Below are 20,332 nucleotides of genomic sequence, written 5' to 3' on the forward strand. Positions count from 1 at the left end.
CCACGGAAGGTGAGGAATTGGGCCCGGGGCCGTCCCTGGGCTCCTGACCCAGCCGCCACGGGGGCTGGTCCCTGCGGTTGTGCCAAGTGGCCTGGCCATCTTGTCGTCCTCTTGTTTTCCCTTGTCTGAGGTTGGTTTTCTGCGCTCTGCTTTCTTCTGTTGACTTGGCGTTTATGATCCTGTTTTCGCTCTTAAAACGTTAACCACCAACTTATGGAGATGTGTTCCTTCGAAATCTAGCATTTACCTGGGCCTATAAGCTCCTGAACAAAACGTTCATATCCTTGATCTGTGCAGCCGCGCCCCCGCCCGGGGCCAGCAGAGCACTGGCTTCTGGAGCTTTGCCCCTGACCTCCAGAGGGGAGCACCCCAGGTGGTCGGGGCGGGGTCCAGTCAGAGCGGCGGGCGAATCTGTTCACCCCCTAGGAGACCCACCTTCTGAAAGGGGTGTGGGTGGCAGGTCAGGAGTGGTCTGAAGGAGAAGTGGGAAGGCACAGAGCTGGTGCGTGAGGCCGGGAGGGGACAGAGGTGAAACGGTGACGGGTGTGTGCAGAGAGCTAGGGAGGAGGCCACTGACAGGTCTGAGAACGTTCCAGGAGGAGGAACAGCCGCGAGAGGGGTTGACTGTGTTTCCTTTAGAAGAGCCCTGGGGGCGCTCTGGGGGATTCGGCCGGTTAGGTGGCCGACATCAGCTCAGGTCATGATCTCCGGGTTCGAGGGTTCGAGCCCCATGTCGGGCTCTATGCCGCCAGCTCGGAGCCTGGAGCCCGCTTCGGATTCTGTCTCCCTCTCTCTCTGCCCCTCCCCCATGTGCTGGCACACACTCTCTCTCCCTCCCTCCCTCAAAAATAAACATTAGAAGAGCCTCTTTTGTCTCAGAGCCTAAACCGTGGCAGAGCCCTTGGCTCGTTTTTAACTTTGAGAAAAGCCACAGAGGGGCCTTGTGACCCTCTTCAAGGGCCCGAGGAGGCTTCGTATTAAAACAGACGTGTGGTTTTGCCGTTCACGGACGCGTGTGTGTGCCTTCTCTCCGCAGGCCCGTGATGCACCGGAACGTCCGCTACAACTGCAGGGTGATATTTCTCAACAGGTAGGTGGCCGCGGGGAGAGGGGAACCCGCACGCCCCACCCCAGACACGGCCCCTGGAGCCCTGTGCTAGGAGGCGTCTTCTGGAAATGCCCGGTCGTTGGTGGCGGCCGATGCCTCGGGCAGGTGACGTCACTGCTTCCCCTGGCCTCTGCCCAGCACTGCCACCTTCGGTGGAGAGAAACCTCAGGGTGGGGTTTGGGGACACGTGGCCCTGTTGGCCAGAAGTCATCGGAGGGAGGGCGATCTGTCACGTTCCCCTAAAGGCCCCTGGACGTCGGCTGCTCGCACGGCGTGCACCTGCCGGGCCTCGGCTGCTCTGTGGTCGTCCGTCCACCGTCCGGGGCGGGTGGACCCACGGGTGCCCCTCGTGACCGGGTGTTCATCTCAGGGGCCACCTCGGTTTCCCGCCTGTAGGAGGATCCTGCTCATCAGGCCCAAAATGGCCTTGGCAAACGAGGGCAACTATCGGGAGCTACGCTGGTTTACCCCCTGGTCCAGGACTCGGTGAGTCACGGTGCCCGGCACCAAGGGGCATGGTCTGTGACCGCCCTGTGGACGCTTGTCTCGGGTCTTCCCTCCGTGTGGCCTTGACCCAGGTCACGGGGGGAGAGACGTGAGAGTCTGGGACAAGTTCCTGCCATTTAGGTACTGCTGTTTTTTTTTTTTAATGTTTATTCATTTTTAAGAGAGAGAGGGAGACAGAACACGAGCAGGGGAGGGGCAGAGAGAGAGGGAGACACAGAATCCGAAGCAGGTTCCTCAGAGCCTGACGCGGGGCTCAAACCCACAAACCGTGACATCACGGCCTGAGCCGGAGTCGGACACTTAACTTTCTGAGCCACCCAGGCGCCTTTATTTATTTTTGAGAGAGAGAGTGAGCTGGGGAGGGACAGAGAGAGAGGGAGACACAGAATCCGAAGCAGGCTCCAGGCTCTGAGCTGTCGGCACAGAGCCCGACGTGGGGCTGGAACTCACGGACTGTGAGATCACGGCCTGAGCTGAAGTCAGACGCTTGACCAACTGAGCCCCGCCCCCCAGGTGCCCCTAAGTACCGCTATTTGATGCTGCTGCTATACAGATGACCTGTCACAGACCACAGAAATCTCGCGGGGCACCTTGTATCTCCAGTTACCCCGTGTGCCAGGCTTTCTCGGCCCCAACTGGTCGCTCTGGGACTGCCGTCCGTGTGGCAAGCTGTGCAGCGGCTGACCTCCCGGTAGATACGTCCCTTTGTGACAGCTTCAGGTGTCTGTAGACGTTGCCAGATGTCTCCCGGGGGCAAGACCGTCCCCGGTTGAGCAGCCCTGCCCTGTCCTCCTGTTATGATTGCTGCTTTTCATTTATCGTTGCTGCTGCTGCTGAAACAGAACTTCAGCGTTAGATTTTCGGATGGTCAGTATTTTTATGTGGGAAAACGGGATTTTTGTACTTGCCACCCTGTTCCGGCACGGGCACGTGGGGCTTCTCTCGCCCGGGCTGGTGGGCGTTCGGCCTCACTCATCTCTGCCAAGTGGCTCGTTCGCTGGGACACGGCTTCCAGTAGATTCTCGAGGTTCCGCGTCCCCACCTTGGGTTCAATTCCTAGATCACGGCTCTAACACACGAGGATATGCTCTGGACAGCCGGGTGGGAGAGCACGGAGGTGCGCTGGATCTCCACGCGGTCACCAACCCAAGAGCTCCCCGAACCCGGAACCGCATCCTGTGGGGTTTTACGGAGGCTTCCTTACACAGGCCTGATTGGTTACGTCGTTGGCCTTTGGCCCCTGAACTCCAGCCCCAGCGACATAACGACGTAACGAGGACACGGGTGGCTCCTGTCGCAGGAAATTCTAAGGGGTTCGGAGCTCAGCTCCAGAAAGACCAAATGTGCCTTCTCATCATAAATCACAAAGTCGCACTTTTCTAAGTAACGATCCACGCAAGGTGGACTTTTGGCACTTTGCCTGCCTGCAAGTGTTTTCATTTGTCTCTTCCATGTGATGAGCAGTTTTGCAGAGTGGAAAACAAATTATAGGTTAGAAATAATGCTCCTTCCTAGTTTTGGAGGTATTGTGTGAAGGATTGCCTGGAGGCTTGTGCCCTCGGTGAGGGGTCACCGTGCGGATTCTTCTTCGCTCTTGGGGGTATTTTCTGTGTGGGCACTCGCAGAAGCTTCTCTTCGTCTTTGGGGTTTTAAAATTGTATCCTGTGGGCCGTGGTGCGGGTGTCCGGGCTCCCGTGTTCGGCTCTCCAGGGCCCCCGTGTTTTGGGTGAACGTCGTGTCCTTTCTGGGCGATTTCTGCTCTGTTTTCTCTGTTTTCTGTTTCTGAAATGCCTCTTGATCGGAGATCAGACTCTCCCGGACCAGCTTCTCTAATTGTCGTGACTTTCTTTCCCACATCCTGGAAGATTCCATCCCTCTACTTTCTATTCTCTAAGAGCTCTTTTTCATTTTCTCATACTTCCTTACATCAAGCATCATTTCTCTTTGTTTATTAATGTTTATTTTATTGTTGAGAGAGAACGAGAGAGGCAGAGTGCACGCGGGGGAGGGGCAGAGAGAGAGGGAGACACAGAACTTGAAGCAGGCTCCAGGCTTGAACACAGAGCCTGACGTGGGGCTCGAACTCACAAACCGGGAGATCACGACCTGAGCCGAAACCAAGAGTCGGACACTCAACTGCCTGAGCCCCCAGACGCCCTGAGCCGTGAGTGTCTTGGACGTGAATGTCAGGTTTTTGATTTCAGGAACATTTTCTAATTTCCCATCTTCAAAGGATTTCGTTCTCTCGCTCTTGTCCAGGAGCCTCTGCTGTGTGCGGGTCACGTGTCCCTGGATATCGTACATGTCTTTCCTCTTCTCTGCCCCTTTGTTTGTACTTCCTCCGGGGTTCATCCCCCTGAGTCCGCCCTGCGCAGGAGTCTGCCAGAGGCTCCGGTCTGGTGCTGCTCGGGGCTGCCCAGATCAGCACATCTTTCCGATTCCTTTCCCAGTTCACAAGCTCACTTTTCATCTTTTTCCAGCATCCGATCATCTCTCGTTTGAGACTTTTTATGGGGTCATGCTGTCTCTGAATTTACTGGGACCGTGCCAGCTCTTGCCCGGGGTAGGGGGGGCGGGCGCGTGGGTCTCACGGTGACTCCTTCAGCCTCGCACATTTCCTCGAGCCTGTGGAAGGGGCGGCGAGCCGGAGCGACCAGCTCGTGTTTTGGCAACATTAAGGCCACCTGGGAGCTGTGCCAAAATGCAGACGATAAAACGATAAAACGGCCGGGTTACTGTGGCCCGGCCCTCGTAATGGACCCACGACAGGTTCAAAGTGCAGTTCCAGGCCTCTTAAGAAAACAAAACAAACAAAAACCTGATGCTCGACTGCAGAGACTTTAAGAACCTACTCGTTTTCATTATGTTCTTAGACGGACCCCAGATCTAGGCACAGGGGTTGCAGGGGCTCTTGTTGCCCCCGGGGGGCGGAGAAGACTTGTATTCAGCACGGCCAAGGATGGTTTCCTGGCGGGAGTGCGCTGCTGGGATCTTTCCAGACGGCATTGGCTGAGAAGAAGGGGCGTCCAGCCGGAGAAAGGTGCAGGCTGTGCGAACAGTCAGGTGCGGGGACCCGGGCCGGCCTGAGCCGAGCCCCGAGTGACCAGCTACGGCAGCAGCACGGGACTCTTACGCGGCGTCTTTTGGCTCTCGGTGAACCTGCGAAACGCACCGGCCGGGTACAGGGTGAGGGCGGGCCTCGGGGCAGAGAGTAGGAGAGCGGAGGTGAGCACGCCTGTGCCCTGGCGGTCCTGCTCCGGGCTGGTGCTCGGTGCATCTTGTGGGGGGTGCAGGCAGAGGAAGGGACAGGCCTCGGCCGGCTCCTCCCTCTAAAGTTCATCGTGACGCAGCGACACCCGTGACGGCAAACCGCGAATGGTGGATCGCAGAGTCACTGTGGGGCGGCGAGGCGGCTGGGAGGTCCTGTCCCCGGCCTTAGCGCGGGACAGAAGGCATCGCCCTCCAGCTGCCCAGCTTTGTGGTTTACTTAGGCAACGGCCACTGAGGTCACCGCGGGAGGCTCCTGTGAATTCTGAGAAGGGAGCAAGAGCCGCAGCTCACAGAACGTCTTCGGGCGGCATCCCGTAACAGCCCCTTTGCAGTCGGACTCGGGAGGCGTCGCTTCGTGCCTCCTGCCTTTCAGCGTGGCACCTGGGGAAGCCTTGTCCAGGAGCGGCGTGGGAGGTGTTAGACTCCGTCCGTCTTACTCCGTTTGGAGCGTAACTTTATCGTTTAGGCTTGTAATTGCGTGTTGGGCGAGTGCGGCGTGATCTTGACTCAGAGACTCCGATCAGGGATTCCACCCGGACCGCCCCCTCTTTGGAGATCATGCCCGTGACGCGTGTCTCGGGAGTGCCGGGCACCAAGGCCCCGGGAAGCCAGCCGGCGGGAGCTCACTGGGCGCCACGGTGTCACCGAGTAAAATGCACAGCATCTTCGCCAACACGCCCGTCCTCGCCTTTTTATCTTGAACGGACGCTCGGGGCACCTGTGCATGCCCTGCAGTCCTTTGCTGCCACATCGGTTGGAAGCTCCCGGGCCGATTTTTGTCCCCGTTCGGATGCCATCCCTCCCCCGGGGCTTAGATGCTCATCCTCAGATCTGTGCTGTTCCCTCCCAGGCAAACAGAGGAGTATTTTCTCCCCCGGATGCTGCAGACCCTGACAAAGCAGGTGAGTCTCTGGGGACAGAACCTGTCGCTCTTGGAGGCCGTGGTGTGCCGCGGGGGCAGGCCCCTGTGGGCCGAGGCCACAGCGGCACCTGGCTGGCGTGCGGGGACAGGTTCCTGCACGAGGAGGGAGGGTGACGCCCCCGAAGCCTGGCCTGTCGGTTGCTGCCTCGTTCCCGCCCGGCCCACCGTGCTGGGGCCCCGGGGGAGCTGGGGGAGGGGTCCCCGCCCCACCTTGCCGGGGCTGGTGCTTGGGCCTCCGGGTCGCCCGGGAAGCTGTGGGGGGTGGGGGGGGGGGGTGAGGGTTCTAGTTACAAAATCCAAGCAAGACGTTACCTGCCTGCCTGCTCGTTCTGTGAAGGCCCAGCTTCAGAAATCTCTTGTCTTTTGGAGCTGGCTTGGGCCAGGCCTTTAGAGCTTTGATCTTCCAGCCTTAGCCGGGGGGCCTCGTCCAGCCTCTTCCTACTGGCAGCTGCTGGGGTGACAGCTGAAACCCTGTTCTGGCCACTTCCCACGGGTGGTTGGAAGCCAGGGGCACTAGAGCAGGTGTCGGGGGGAGGCCTGACTGGTCTGGTTTCTGTCTGAGGTCCCATTCTGGTGTGAAGTGTGTTAATTTGCTCAGGCTGCATAACGCAGCACCAGAGACGGAGGGCAGGGGGTGCGGGTTGTCGTTAAACAGCAGATACTTGACTCCGGGTCCTGGAGGCCGGAGCCCGAGGTCCAGGCGTGGGCGGGACCGGGGCCTCCCAAGGCCTCCCTCCTTGTGTGTGGCCGGCCGTCCTCTCCCCGTGTCCTCGCAGGGTCGTCCCTCTGTGCGTGTCTGGGTCCCGATCCCCTCTTCTTGCAAGGACCCCGTGGTCACCTGGATCACCTCTGGAAAGTCCCGGCTCCAGATACAGTCATATTCAGAGGTGCTGGGGGTCAGGACCCCAGCACAGAAATTTGAGTGGGACGCAGTTCCTCCCAGGCCGCCAGGTTCTCCGCGCCCCTAATTACTGCCCTTCCGGCAGCTCACGAGGGTCCGGACTCCCTCAGCGGGGGGCCCGGCAGGGGTTCAGCTGGACCTTAGGGACGGACCCGAGCTGGACCGGGGGTCCCTCTCCCCTCCTTCCTCCCGGGTTCCAGCTCCATTTGCCTCTTGACCGTCTCTACCTCTTCCCTGGAGGACGGCGGCTGCCTGTGTGGACACTCCGGGACGGGCACAGCCAAGGTTGGGCAGGGGCGCTCAGCCGGGTCCGGTCACCTCCCACGTGTCCCGGAAACTCATTTGACCGTGAGCTGTGGCAGCGGGCTAGTTTGAAAATCCTCCTGACCCAGGACGCGGAACGCGCCCATGAGCGCGTTTCCCCGTGTCCGTGTGTGTGTCTGGCGGGGAGCCCGTGTCTGAAGCATGTCGGCACAGCCCTGACCGGGAGCTGCACCCCGTTTCATCCTTGCGGGGTCCCAGTACGTCCTGGAGGCCCTGCCGCTGGAGACGACTGAGCCCTTGTGGGGTGTGGTCTGAAGTTGCAGGGCTCTGGCTTGGCGGTTGACCGGGGGCGGTGGCCTGAATCGGCCCCGGTGACCGTCCGCGGATTTAAGTTCCGGGGCGTGTTCGGGAACAAGGGAAGGGCAGCCCGGGACCTGCCACACGTGGACACGTTGGGCCCCGTGGCCCTGAGCCCTGGCCGCCCCACGGCAAGATGGCGTGTGGGGCCCGGCCGTCCCCGTGGGCTATTTGCCAGGCGCCCGGCGGCCAGCATGGGGTCCCGCGTGAGGGCTTTCTTCGCGGCCACGGGGAGCAGGGCCAGGTCTACGCCGCGGTTCTTGCCTTCGGCAGCCGGGGGTGTCGGACTCAGGCACACGCATCGGGGAACCCGACCCAGCGTGCTCGGCCGTGTTCCCTGTCTCGGGATCAGTTCTCGCCGCGTCTGTAGCTTTGGGATCAGGAGAGGGAGCCAAGTTGGACCAAGACAGCAAGTCAGGGCTGTCCGCGTGCCTGAGAGCGTCCCACACCCGCCTGACCGGTCAGCACACGGAGGCCCCGGCGCCTCGTCTGCCGGCCCGGGGGAGGCTCTGCCCCGGCCCTGGGAGGCCGCCATTCGTGGCTTGTTAACATGGCTCTTGGTGACAGACACGCTTGCTTCTGGCCCTGCCACTCAGGAGCGGGGTCACTTTTGTCAGGTTTCTCGCATGACCCTCGGGTCATTCCTGGCACGGGTGGGACGATCCGGTCACACTGTCGGGAGCACGGATGATGCCAGAAAGGGCTTCGGGCCTTGGCGGGCGTGGAGTGACCCTGGACAAACGAGACCCTTTATTCCTTTCCTTTTTTTTTTTTTTTTTTTTAATTTTTAGAGCATGTGCACGACAAGGGGAGAGGGGCAGAGGGAGAGAGAGAGAGAGAGAGAGAGAGAGAAAAGCAGGCCCCATGCTCCGTGCAGAGCCTGACATGAGGCTCAGTCCCACGACCCTGGGATCATGACCTGAGCTGAAATCAAGAGTCAGGCCCTGAACCGAATGAGCCACGCAGGCGCCCCAAGACCCTTTATTCTTTTTTTTTTTTTAATTTTTTTTAACGTTTATTTATTTTTGAGATAGAGAGAGAGACAGAGCATGAATGGGGGAGGGTCAGAGAGAGGGAGACACAGAATCCGAAACAGGCTCCAGGCTCTGAGCTGTCAGCACAGAGCCCGACGCGGGGCTCGAACTCACGGACCGCAAGATCATGACCTGAGCCGAAGTCGGCCGCCCAACCGACTGAGCCACCCAGTCGCCCCAAGACCCTTTATTCTTAATAACGATGATGGCGACGGGGATTTGTGCCAATGGAAACTTCCGGAGTGGAGTGACGGCTTGCCGGGGCCACAGAGGGCCCTGTGGCAGCTCAGAGCACAGCTCCTGCCTAGTGAACACTGTGACCAGAGGCCCCGGGGGTCAGCAGGGGAGATGCCGGGCCGCCTGGGTGGGGAGTGCTCCCCAGCTGGGCAGGGACTCACTGGGGCTGGAAGTAAAAGGACAGTGAGGTCGGGACGCAGCCCAGACGGGACGGCCAAGGGGTCTCGTGCCCTCCTGTCCTCTGACCGCAGGAAACCGTGCCCTTTGGAGACGCGGTGCTGGCCACCTGCGACACCTGCATCGGGAGCGAGATCTGTGAGGAGCTCTGGACGCCCCACAGGTCAGCCCCGGCCCCGGCCTGGCGGGTGGCCGCGGGTGGAGACAGCGGGGCTGGGTGGGCGGGGCACGGGGCCCATCTTGCCGTCAACCGCTGTCTGCCCGCAGCCCACACGTGGACATGGGCCTGGACGGCGTGGAGATCTTCACCAACGCCTCGGGCAGCCACCACGTGCTGCGCAAAGCCCACGCCAGGGTGGATCTGGTGACCATGGCTACCACCAAGGTAGGCGCTGGGCCGCCATGCTGGAGCACGCGTGCCGCGGGCCCGTGTCGCGTCCGTCCGCACACCCCCGAGTCCCCGGTGCCCACGCAGGGCCGGGCCCGCACGACGGACATCGGTGCCCGCAGTTTCGGCCGGCGCTCTGCAAACGGGCGTTGACTCGCCCTCTGGGGCCTCATGCGCCCGACCTCCCCTGACCCTGTGAGGCAAGCAGGGCACCTCCTGCCACGGCGTCAGGCCCCTGGGGCCCAAGGCACCATTGAGGGACAAGTGACGCGCTGGCCGCACACTCAGCGGTTCCGAGCTGGAGCGCAGGGAGCTGTCCCGAGGCGCTGCACTTGCTGGGCAGCGTGACCCCGCGAGGGGCGGGTTTGGGTCTCCGTTCCACGCTGTGGGGTTTGTCCTCCGTGACCCCCCTCCTCCCGTGTCAGAGACGACAGTCAGTGCGTGAGGGGTGCTGGGGGGCAGTGAGGGGAGGGGCATTGGGCGTGATGCCTGGAGGCTGGGAAGGCCGGCGGGTCACTGTCCTGGGCCCTACTGTGCCCCCCCCCCCCCGTGTGCAGGTACTCTCTCTGTGGGGAAGTGCGGGGGGGGGGCGGGGGGTTCCCTGCAGGGCGCTGTTTAAGGCCTTGGGAGGGCCGAGGAAGGGACGGTGATCTCGGTGCCCCCTGCATTCTCCAGAACGGCGGGATCTACTTGCTGGCCAATCAGAAGGGCTGTGACGGGGACCGACTATACTACGATGGCTGTGCCCTGATAGCGATGAACGGCCACATCTTGGCGCAGGGCTCCCAGTTCTCCCTGGACGACGTGGTGAGAGCGAGCTCGCAAACCCCAGGGGCGTCTGCTCCTTTCTGTGACCGAGCCCTCGTGCTGGGCTGTCGTCTCCGGGGCCCCCCCCCACCCCGCGGCCAGCACCCGCCCCACCCGGACAGATGAGGCCACCACAGCGCAAGGGTCACACGTGCACGGCCTGGGGGGAGGACCCGGCCCCACGGTCACCCTCGGGGGGCAGGCGAGCAGGCAGGTGCTGTGGGGGGCAGGCTGTGTCGTGACAGGAGAGCTGGTGAGCCCCGGTCCCCCAGGGAGTGAGCAGGCACCGCCCGGTCCCCACAGGAGGGTGTCCCTCGGCAGGGGCCTCGTCCGTAGAAGCAGGGTGGAGGGGAGCTCGGTGAGGCCACTTGACACAACCCGCTGGCTCTTCCCCACGTGTCCAGGCCACGTGTGTTAGCCGTGGGCCTCACAGCGCCCTGGCCCCGAGTCCTGGGAGCCCCGAGGCTCCCCCGGGGCAGGCCTCCCTCCGTGGGCCGTCTGGTCTCCCCGGACACGCGAGCGGGCTGGGGTCAGGCACGTCTGTGCAGGGAGGCGTGGGGCGAGCTCAGAGGAGGCGTCGCCGCAGCCCTGGGGCCCGGGGGACGGGGGACAACCAGGAAGGCAGGCTGAGACACCTGTCCCGTCCTGCCCTGACCGGGCCGACCTCTGAGAAGCTGAGGGAGACGCGCCCTCTGCAGCGAGGGCGCGTGTCCGTGCTGTCTGTGCGCCGACAGGTCTTTCAAGTTCAGAACAAAAAAATGGCTGTTCTCTCGGGAGACGGACACGAACGCCAGCCGTGCGGACGCCACAAGTGACCCTCGGCTGTGCGGGCGCGAGGGGTCCTCGCGCGGCACCACCTGTGTTCAGGGGGTCGGGTGGAAATGCTAGTTCGGGGGAGGTGGGAGCGGAAGACAGGTCCGCAGGGACGCGGCAGCGCGAGCTCACGCCAGGTCGCGAACCCTCCCGTTCGCTTCCTCTGCACTCGGCTCGCTGAGGGGACGCTGGTCCCCTCGCCGCCCCGCTGGGGTTAGGAGGGAAGCAGGTGTGAAACCGAAGTCACGTTTCAAAGCGGAGCAAGTGAACTCCGTGATGCTCTCCTGCTGGGGGGAGGGGGGCGGGAGTTTGGCAGAAGGGACGCTCCCTCCCTCCCAGCTGTCCTCCAGGCCGTGCTCACCAGGTGACAGCACCCCCACAGGCCTTCAGGTGTTCAGCATTAGCCACGGTAGAGGCGGGTCAAGTTCATGCAAAAGGTGCCACTCTTCTGCGTCCCACGGGAACGCCCCGCTGTCTTCAGGCCGGGTCGGTGTGGCCGGGACGGCGGGCAGACGTCAGGGCCACGGGTGCCCTGCGCAGGGTTGACTGGCAGTGGAGGGGGCCACCTGTACCGGGAGGAGCAGGTTCTGGGGCCTGGCCAGGCCTTGGGGCTGGGACCCCAGGGGTCTGCACTTTGGGTGGCTTTGGCGGCCTCTTGCTTCGGGAAATGATGGGAGGACAAACGCGAGCCCCGTTTTGCTGGTCTTTGCGGCACGTCCAGAGTGGCCCCGGGCCCGGTGCTGACAGCAACAGTTGCCCACGGGGCCGGTGCAGGAGCAGGGTGGCCACGGCCGTCCTGTGTCCCCCTGTGCTGTGCCGGTTAGCTCCCACTGTCCCACACTTGTACGTGAAGAGACAACGTCACAGTGACATAATTTGATCAGGAGTTATTTTTGTAGAAAAAGGAATAATATGACAAATTAAAATGAAATTAAAATTCTCTTTTTTGCGATTTTTTTGAAATCTTATTCTTTTCCTATTTTGTGGTGTTTTTTGACTCTTCATACTCCTGTCTCACCTGGGCTTGAAGGCAGGGAAGTGTCACCCGCTGTCACACAGCAGCACATCTAGGCAGGGGCACTGGTGTGGACTGCCGAGGCTCTGACCTACCCGTCTGCCATTGTCCGGCTTGTCCTTCCCCTGCATGGGCTTGGAGCTTGGGTTGCCTCTCATGGTCACAGGATGGCTGCAGCAGCTCCAGCCATCCCGTCTCCACACAACCACGTCCAAAGCAGCAAAGGGGCCCTTGTCTCCCATGTCTGTCTAAGAAGAGAGAAGCTGGCTCAGAGGTCCCGGCCAATACTGATCAGCAGAATTCTGTGCCGTGATTAGGGGACCGCTGCTAGGTGTCCGACCTCACTGGAGGTTCTGGGGGCAGCAGCGAGAGGGCGGGGCTGCAGGTCAGCAACAACACTGGCTGTCCCCTCTCCCCGGGCCCCTAGGGGCCCACAGCTCCCCAGTCCCTGCCGCAGAAGGTGGGACTCGTCGTGTGCAGTTTGGCGCGTCTGCAAAAACCGCCCAGTTACCCAGCAGTCACGCTTTCCCTTCGAAACCCCCTCCTCCAGGAGGTTCTCACTGCGACGCTGGATTTGGAGGACGTCCGGAGCTACAGGGCAGAGATTTCATCTCGAAACCTGGCGGTGAGTTCTCGTGGACACACGCGGGACGCTTGACAAAGGCCCCGGACCCCTTTGTGGTTTTTTGTGACAGCAGCTTCTTGGGATGTTCCCCGGCACCCCGTGATTCGGGGGATGTAGCACGCTTACGGGGCCGCACAGCCATCGCCCCGTCGGTGTCCTGGCAACGGGGGACCTCCTCACCCCAAGGAGACTTTCCCGTGCCCGCCCACCTCCACTCCGCATCCCGCCCCCAGCCCAGGCCCCCCACCCGCCCACTGTGGGCGTTTCACGGAGATGAAACCATGAACGTGAGGGCCTTCGTGCGGCTTCTGTCCCTGAGCAGGCCGTCTGCGGGGCCCATCCGCGTTGTGGCGGGTGTCCGGGCTTCATGCCTCTTCCTGGGCGGGACGACACTGTGACCGTCCATCCGCCGTGGACACTCAGATCGTCCCCACGCCGGGTCTGTGAGGAGTTTGCTCTGTCGACGTGCGTGCGAGTTTTTGCGCGGGCGTTCTTCCCGCTTCCCCTGGGTGTGCGCCTAGGAGCGCGGCCGCCGGGCCGCATGGTCACTCTGCTTTAATCCCCAGAGGGGCCACCTCAGCGCACGAGGCTTCCGAGCCTGCCACTGCCCGTCTCTGGCTCCAGCCGCCCCGCGGGGCTGGGGCTACCGCTGTGGGCTTGACGTGCCTTCCCGCTGGCTGACAGTCTGTCCCTCGGCCGGCCCTAGCGGCCTGTGAGGGCGTGGCGGTGGGGGGCATCACTGTCGTGAATCTCCGTCGGCAGGCCAGCAAGGCGAGCCCCTACCCCCGAGTGAAGGTGGACTTCGCCCTCTCGTCCCGCGAGGACCTGCTGGAGCCTCTGTCCGAGCCCCTCGAGTGGAAGTACCACAGTCCCGCCGAGGAGATCAGGTGGCCGCCCGAGAGCACGCGGAGGGGTCGTGCTGTCCCCGCGGCCCCTACCCTCGCCCGCTGCAGGGGCCCGAGCCAGTGCGGACGGCTGGGCCTCACCGCCTGCCCGGGGCGGCTGCTTGGTTAGGAGGAGGCCGCGCTGCTTCGGGGTCGAGGGCGCCGATGCCGCAGCCGGACGGCCTGGCTTCCCCTCCCCCTCCCGGCCCTGTCGCTCCCTCGTGCGGGGGGCTTTGGGCACACCAGCCCTGCCCTTTGCTTTTGCGTCTCGGTTTTCCTGTTTTAAAACGAGCCAAAGGCATCCCCCCTCTCCCAGGGCTGTCTGGGGACAAGAGGGCATTAATTCTCACGAGGCGCTGGGCCCAGCCGCTGCTGGCCGTTCTCCCTGGCCCCGCTCCCGCCTCGCCAGCTGCCCCCGGGTAGATTGCCGACGGGTCCGCAGCCCCCGGCCCTAACGCTTCGCATTCTTCTGCAGCCTTGGACCCGCCTGCTGGCTCTGGGATTTCTTAAGACGCAGCCAGCAGGTAAGATTGCCAGTGTTTTGTTCACTTCTGTGGCGGGCTGGTGGGTTTTTCCCCCGACGCGAGTCCTGCTTCGCTCCGCCTCGGTCAGGAGCTTAATCCACGTTAGCCAGACGCCAGAGCGCCCCCCCCCCGGGGGTTTGGCTCCGCCTCTGGGGTCCCGTCTGATGACGTCCAGAGGGAACGGAATACACGTCCCACTGGTTCTGTGTCGTGACGTCTGTAACTTACCGGGGTTTAGTCCTAGATGCTCATCGCAGCGCGAGGTCTGTTTTCCCTCTAGAATAATCCATCCGGAACGCGCGGCCCACGGCGAGAGCGCTGTGGGTGCCCGTCAGGGTTTGCAGGTGGAGCTGGGCTGAGGTTTGGGCGCGTCGCTTCTCCGAGGCCCTGCCCACACCCGCCTCTGGTTGACCCGTTCCAGGCCGGCTTCTTCCTGCCCCTGAGTGGTGGCGTGGACAGCGCGGCCACCGCCTGCCTCGTCTACTCCATGTGCCGCCAGGTCTGCGAGGCCGTGAATAACGGAAGTAGGTGGCGTCCGTTGGTCTGAGCGAGGCTCCGGGGCTCAGAGGACGGGGTGAGGGGAACCCTGGGTCCCGGCCGTCAAGGGCGAGGGAGACTCCGCCGATGTGCTCAGATGTGGCAACAGGACCTGGGGACAGCAGGCCAGTGAAGCCCCTTCCCGGGGCTCTGGGCCGGGGCGGCCGTGGCCGTGTGCCCGAAGCGTGGCCTGGAGGGAGGAACACGGACGGCCTCGGGGTCGGGCAAACCCGGGTCGAAAGCCTCCCCCACGCGCTCTGTGTCAGACATCCCCGTGGCGTGCGCGCCAGAGGAGCGAGGGGGTTGCTGCGTAGGAGGGGACGGCCCCCGGGGCGGAGGAGAGGGTCTGGGCCCTGAGCACCGCCTGCTGTCTGCGGGTTCTCAGATCAGGAAGTGCTGGCCGACGTCCGGACCATCGTGGACCTGCTCGACTACACGCCCCGGGACCCCCGAGAGCTCTGCGGGCGCGTGCTGACGACCTGCTACATGGCCAGCGAGAACTCCTCCCGGGAGACGCGTGACAGAGCCGCGGAGCTGGCCCGGCAGATCGGCAGGTAGAGGGGCCGCTGGCGCGAGCCCGGTTTTAGGGAAACCGTGTCTGTTCCCCCGCCCCCTGTAGCCGCGTCGGATTCCCACGCCTCCGTCCCCGCCCCCCCCCCCCCCCCCCCCGGCATCCCAGACACCGGCCGCCGGGGCTGATGTGCCGCCCGGTGTGGGAGCCCGGGACCCCACTCGCGGCTCTGGGGAGTGGGCTGGCGCTGTGAGGGCCCGCCCCCCTCTTCCCTGGGCCGGAGCAGGGTCGGGGAGGGCGTCTCTCTGGTCAGGGAGACTCGGTCCTTTCAGAGTCCTCTGTTCTCAGCCCAAACCGGCCCCCACCCAGCAGTGCTCCTGGGCGCGTCCCCGGAGGAACTGAGAGCGGGGACTCAGGCGTTTTGCCCCCGTGTCCACGGCAGTGTCGAGCACGGCAGCCAGAACGTAGGAGTGGCCCGGTGTCCCTCGGCACACGAGGCAGTGAGCAGATGCGGTCCGTGCCCACGGCGGGACGTCGCTCGGCCTCAGAAAGGAAGGGGCTTCTGACACCCGCTACCTCGGAAGGACCCCCGAGAACGTGGTGCCCAGGGAAACAGCCCAGCCACAGCACCACGTACCGTGGGCATCTCCGTGGCACTTCCGGACACAGGGCTCCCCGGGGGGGCCGGGGGGGGGAGTCCTGAGCTCGACAAGGATGGTGGCCGCGCCGCACGTGGACGCGCCGGGTGCCCCCGGCCCTGCGCACACCTGCCCTTTCCCCTCACAGCCACCACATCGGTCTTGACATCGACCCCGCGGTCAAGGCCGTCGTGGGCATCTTCAGCCTGGTGACGGGGAAGAGGCCCCTGTTCGCGGTTCACGGAGGAAGCCGCCGGGAAAACCTGGCGCTACAGAACGTGCAGGTGCGCCCCCAGCCGGGCCGGCGTCACGGGGCCTCGCGGGGGAGGCCGGGGGGGTGCGCGCATCTGCGAGAGCGACCGGCTGTGGGTGTCTGCGACGGTGGCACGGGTGCGTGCGCGTGTGTGCGTGTGTGTGCGTCTCAGTGCACGTGCTGGTGCACCTGTGAGAGCACGACGGCGTGTGTTAGCGGGGGGGGGGGGGAGGCGTGTGGGCACAGGCGTGGGTGTGTGAAAATACGTGAGGGGATGTGAGTGCGTGTGTGCGGGTATGAGAGCGTGTTAGTGAACGTGGGGGGGTGTGCGTGCACACACGTGAGCGTAAGGGGGCACGGGAGCGTGTGTTAGCGTGAGGGTGGGGTGTGTGCACGCACGTGTGCGTGAGTGTGCATGTAAGGTTCCTGCATCTTCAGGGATCGGGCTGTCGCAGGGGAGCCGGGCCCTGGCCGGTGGGTGGAGGGAGAGAGGGACCCTGGGCTCCAGCCACTGGGCTCTGTCACATCTCTGTCCCTTTTCTTGTGGCCACGGTGGCTTTCCCTCCTCCAGCAAAGCCAGCTGTGAAGGGGGTGGAACGAGTGGCCGAGAGTTCTTTGCAGCCCCATCCTGCCACCGAAGCTCCCTCCGCACCCCGGCTCCGGGTCCTTCCGTCTTTGATCCGGGGGCCGCTCGGTGCACACAATTATCGCAGGACCCTGTTTCCTCTGGACGCTGGAAAGCTCTCGTGTTACTTGGACTCTTTCTTTGGAGCTGCACGGGGAGCAGGGTGCCGGCGTGTGTGTGCCCCATGCCCGGCACGGGGTGACATTTCCCGCTGTGTCACCCAGGCTCGGATACGGATGGTCGTGGCCTATCTGTTTGCTCAGCTGAGCCTCTGGGCCCGGGGCGCTCGCGGTGGACTGCTGGTGCTCGGATCGGCCAACGTGGATGAGAGGTGCGTGTGCCCGACTCCCGAGCACCCAGGTCTCTGAGGGTGAGTGCTCCCCAAGGCGGTATGTCCAGGCTCCCTCCAGTTCTCACCGCATCTGTGAGACACACGGTGGCGGGGGGGGGGGGTCACGTTACCCCGCGGCTCGGGGCATGTCTGGCACCCCCAGGACGTCATCACTTCTGAACTTCACGATGACTCTGGTATGGAGACGGGTCGACACTGTCTCCCTCTGGCTCCCCGCCACCGTTCCCGCTCGGGCCAGCTCTGCCTGGCTTGGGCTCTTCCGTGGTGCCGGGTCTGGAATCTGTCACCCCTCCCACCCCACCCCACTCGCTTTCACCCGCCCCCCCCCCCGGGCAGTCCCACCACGTCTTCCGCCCTTGCTCTGCGTCCAGTGTTCACTCCCAGCCAGAGACCCCGTCTCTGACGTGGGCTGGAAATACTTTCCGTGGTCTTTGCTGGTGAGGAGAACTCGGAGCCTCCTGTTCTCCAGGTACATTTCAGCTGACCTTCAGGGTGAGTGGCGGAGGCTGGGAGTGCTCCTTCTCCAGCTTCCATCCCCGCCTCTCTCGGGTGTTCTCACTTGCTCCTTGTTAGCGGAAGGGGTTCAAGAACCTTGTCTGTCCTTTATTCATCTGATCATCCATGCATCAGTCTTTCCACCCGTTTGTCCGCCCATCCACCAGCCCGTCCGTCTGTCCACCCATCCATCCACTCACCCGCCCATCCGTCTACCCACCCATCTATCCACTCACTCATCCGTCCATCCATCCATGTGTCCTTCCATCTATCCATACATACACCCGTTCACCCATCCATCTATCCACCTATCCACCTGTCCATCTGTCTGTCCACCCACCCACCCATCCATCCATCCATCCATCCATCCACTCACCCGCCCATCCCTCTACCCACCCATCCATCCACTCACCGCCCATCCATCTATCCATCCATCCATCCATCCATCCATGTGCCCCTCCATCCATCCACTCACCTGCTGTCCGTCTACCCACCCATCCATCTACTCACTTATCCATCCATCCATCCATCCATCCACTCACCCACCCATCCGCCTATCCACCCATCCATCTATCCATCTATCTGTCCACCCACCCATCCATCCATCCATGTGTCCCTCCATCCATCCACTCACCCGCCATCCGTCTACCCACCCATCCATCCACTTACTCATCCGTCCATCCATCCACCTATCCATATGTACATCCATTCACCCATCCGTCTGTCTGCCTATCCACCCATCCATCTGTCCACTCACCCACCCGCCCACCCATCCATCCATCCATCCATCCACTCACCCACCCATCCGTCTACCCACCCATCCATCCACTCATCCGTCCATCCACCCATGTGTCCATCCATCTATCCATACGTGCATCCATTTACCCATCCATCTATCTGCCTATCCACCCATCCATCTATCCATCTATCTGTCCATCCATCCATCCATCCATCCATATGTGCCTCCATCCATCCACTCACCTGCTGTCCGTCTACCCACCCATCCATCCACTCACTCATCTGTCCATCCATCCACCTATCCATATGTACATCCATTCACCCATCCGTCTGTCTGCCTATCCATCCATCCATCTGTCCACTCACCCACCCGCCCACCCATCTATCTATCCATCCATCCATCCACTCACCCACCCATCCGTCTACCCACCTATCCATCCACTCATCCGTCCATCCATCCGTGTGTCCATCCATCTATCCATACGTACGTCCATTCACCCATCCATCTATCCACCTATCCATCCATGCATACATACATGCATATATCCATTCACCCATCCATCATTCCATCCATCCATCCGTCTTTCTATCCGTGGCATGAGTGTCTTAATCTTTCTACGTCCTTGCTTGTCTTCGAGTGTGTTTTCTGTTAAACATTACATTGGGCTTTTGGATACTGCTTCCTAATTATGACAATTTAGAGTTAGCACCCCACGGCTGGTGAAAATTCTCGCCATTCCTGTGAACATTTTGTCGATTTTCGTCGCTTTTCTGCTGCCTTCGGTGCTTTTGTAAGGAAATGATGTCTCAGGACGGATGTGACAGCTAGTGCGTATTCGGAGCCTGAGTAGTTGACAACATGGGTGTGTTCTGTTTTGTTTGCTTCTGAAGAAGAGCGTGATCTATTATGTAATTGTATCGTTGTACCGTTTTCCCTGTCACAACTCTTGTCCATCGCATTTCGTGTTTTAGCAGAAAATAACGATTTTTTCCAGGGTGGGAGTGTGTTTCTGGGTGTTACATGTTCCTGGATGTCAGTTTAGAAAATAAACACTTCTGTCTGACAGCTGGTTCTCATGTTCGTCTCTTCCCATCACATTTCGCTGCCAGACCCTTTCCGGGAGGTATTTGGAAGTCTGTCTACAGCTACAGGAACTTTTCTCGTATTTTACTGCCAACGGTGTTTCTTCCATCGTGTGTGTTTCTTGTACTTGTGGGGCCGACTTTCCCATGCAGCGTCCCCGTCTACGATCTCCCCGTTGCCTGCATCCCGGGGTAGAGCGTCAGGTCTGTCCCCTCTGTCATGCTGGTTCTTTTTCAAAGTGGTTTCTGATTCTGTGTCTTAATTGCTTCTAAGCTAACTTCGGGTCTGTCGCATTCCGGTGTGCTTGTTCCTCAAGGGATGTTGAACATCCGCCACGTGTTGGGCATTCTTGGTGCTGTGAACACAACAGAAAAGTAACTGTGGTTTTACTCTAGTGGAAGGAGACGGGTGATAACAACACTTAATCGTGTACGTAGGGTGGGGAAAGTCTACAGAGAAAAACCAGGGCAGGCAGAGGGAGAGTTTGGGAGTTGAGGTTGTTACTGGGGTGGCCAGGGAAGGCCTGTCTGAGAAGTTGGCTTCCAAAGGCCTCAGGAACCAGGAGAGGCAATGTAGCCCAGATAACGGTGTATGCAAACGTCCTGTGGTGAGAGCCCCCCAGGACAGAGGGTGGTCGTTGTCTCCCTGAAAAGCCCTGTCTTGTCTGAAGGAGGTGCCGGGATCCCAGCTGGGGCAGGTTGGAGGAGAGTGGGCAGTGGATGAGGGACCAGGAGTCCGTTCTTTCCAGAAGTGTGCACCACAGGAGAGGGGAGGGACAGGGTGGTAGCTGGCAAGACCAGTGGGGCGAGAAGGAAGGTGTCTCCTCAAGAGCTGACGAGAGAGGTGTGGCGGGGAGGAACAGTGTTGCTGACGCAGGAGGGGGGACGCGGCTGGGGAGCTGTCCCGGTGTCCCGAGGAGGTGAGAGCAGGTGGTGAAGCGAGAGGTCGGCTTTATCGGGAGCCCAGCTAGTGTGTCCGGCAGAGTGCACGGCACAGACGCGGGCCTGGGTGGCGTGGGGTCGGGGCCGTGACCGTCCTCGGTGAAGCAGGAAGCGGAGTCACCGGGCCGAGCGACGACGCACAGCGGGCGTTGGGTGCTTGAGGGGAGCTGATGACGAGCTGGACGGGTCGGGGACGAGGCGGTCGGCCCGGCACCGGGGACGCCCTGGAGGCGGGGTCGTGCCGCTGCGCACGCACGTGTGTGGAGCAGGGAGCCAAGCGAGCCCGGCAGGGAGAGGGGGGCAGGGGAGCCGAGAAGCGGCAAGG

The 20,332-nt window shown here is 62.0% G+C and overlaps 1 protein-coding gene across 1 annotated transcript in view; it reads left to right on the forward strand.

Moving 5' to 3' along the window:
- NADSYN1 (NAD synthetase 1) overlaps positions 1 to 20,332 on the forward strand; it is a 36,417-nt gene that overhangs the window by 5,479 nt on the left and 10,606 nt on the right. The window contains exons 4-16 of the mRNA XM_047070902.1: positions 1,037 to 1,090; positions 1,505 to 1,594; positions 5,736 to 5,787; positions 8,852 to 8,940; positions 9,045 to 9,162; positions 9,841 to 9,972; positions 12,351 to 12,425; positions 13,188 to 13,312; positions 13,785 to 13,833; positions 14,255 to 14,357; positions 14,756 to 14,924; positions 15,668 to 15,803; positions 16,622 to 16,728. Coding sequence (XP_046926858.1) covers positions 1,037 to 1,090; positions 1,505 to 1,594; positions 5,736 to 5,787; positions 8,852 to 8,940; positions 9,045 to 9,162; positions 9,841 to 9,972; positions 12,351 to 12,425; positions 13,188 to 13,312; positions 13,785 to 13,833; positions 14,255 to 14,357; positions 14,756 to 14,924; positions 15,668 to 15,803; positions 16,622 to 16,728 — 1,299 coding nt within the window. The remainder of the gene's footprint in view (positions 1 to 1,036; positions 1,091 to 1,504; positions 1,595 to 5,735; positions 5,788 to 8,851; positions 8,941 to 9,044; positions 9,163 to 9,840; positions 9,973 to 12,350; positions 12,426 to 13,187; positions 13,313 to 13,784; positions 13,834 to 14,254; positions 14,358 to 14,755; positions 14,925 to 15,667; positions 15,804 to 16,621; positions 16,729 to 20,332) is intronic.

Source organism: Lynx rufus, unplaced genomic scaffold, assembly GCF_022079265.1.
Source record: "Lynx rufus isolate CCGP_SWC_20201006 ecotype Redwood Valley unplaced genomic scaffold, mLynRuf1.p SCAF_9, whole genome shotgun sequence".
Classification (NCBI taxonomy): domain Eukaryota; kingdom Metazoa; phylum Chordata; class Mammalia; order Carnivora; family Felidae; genus Lynx; species Lynx rufus.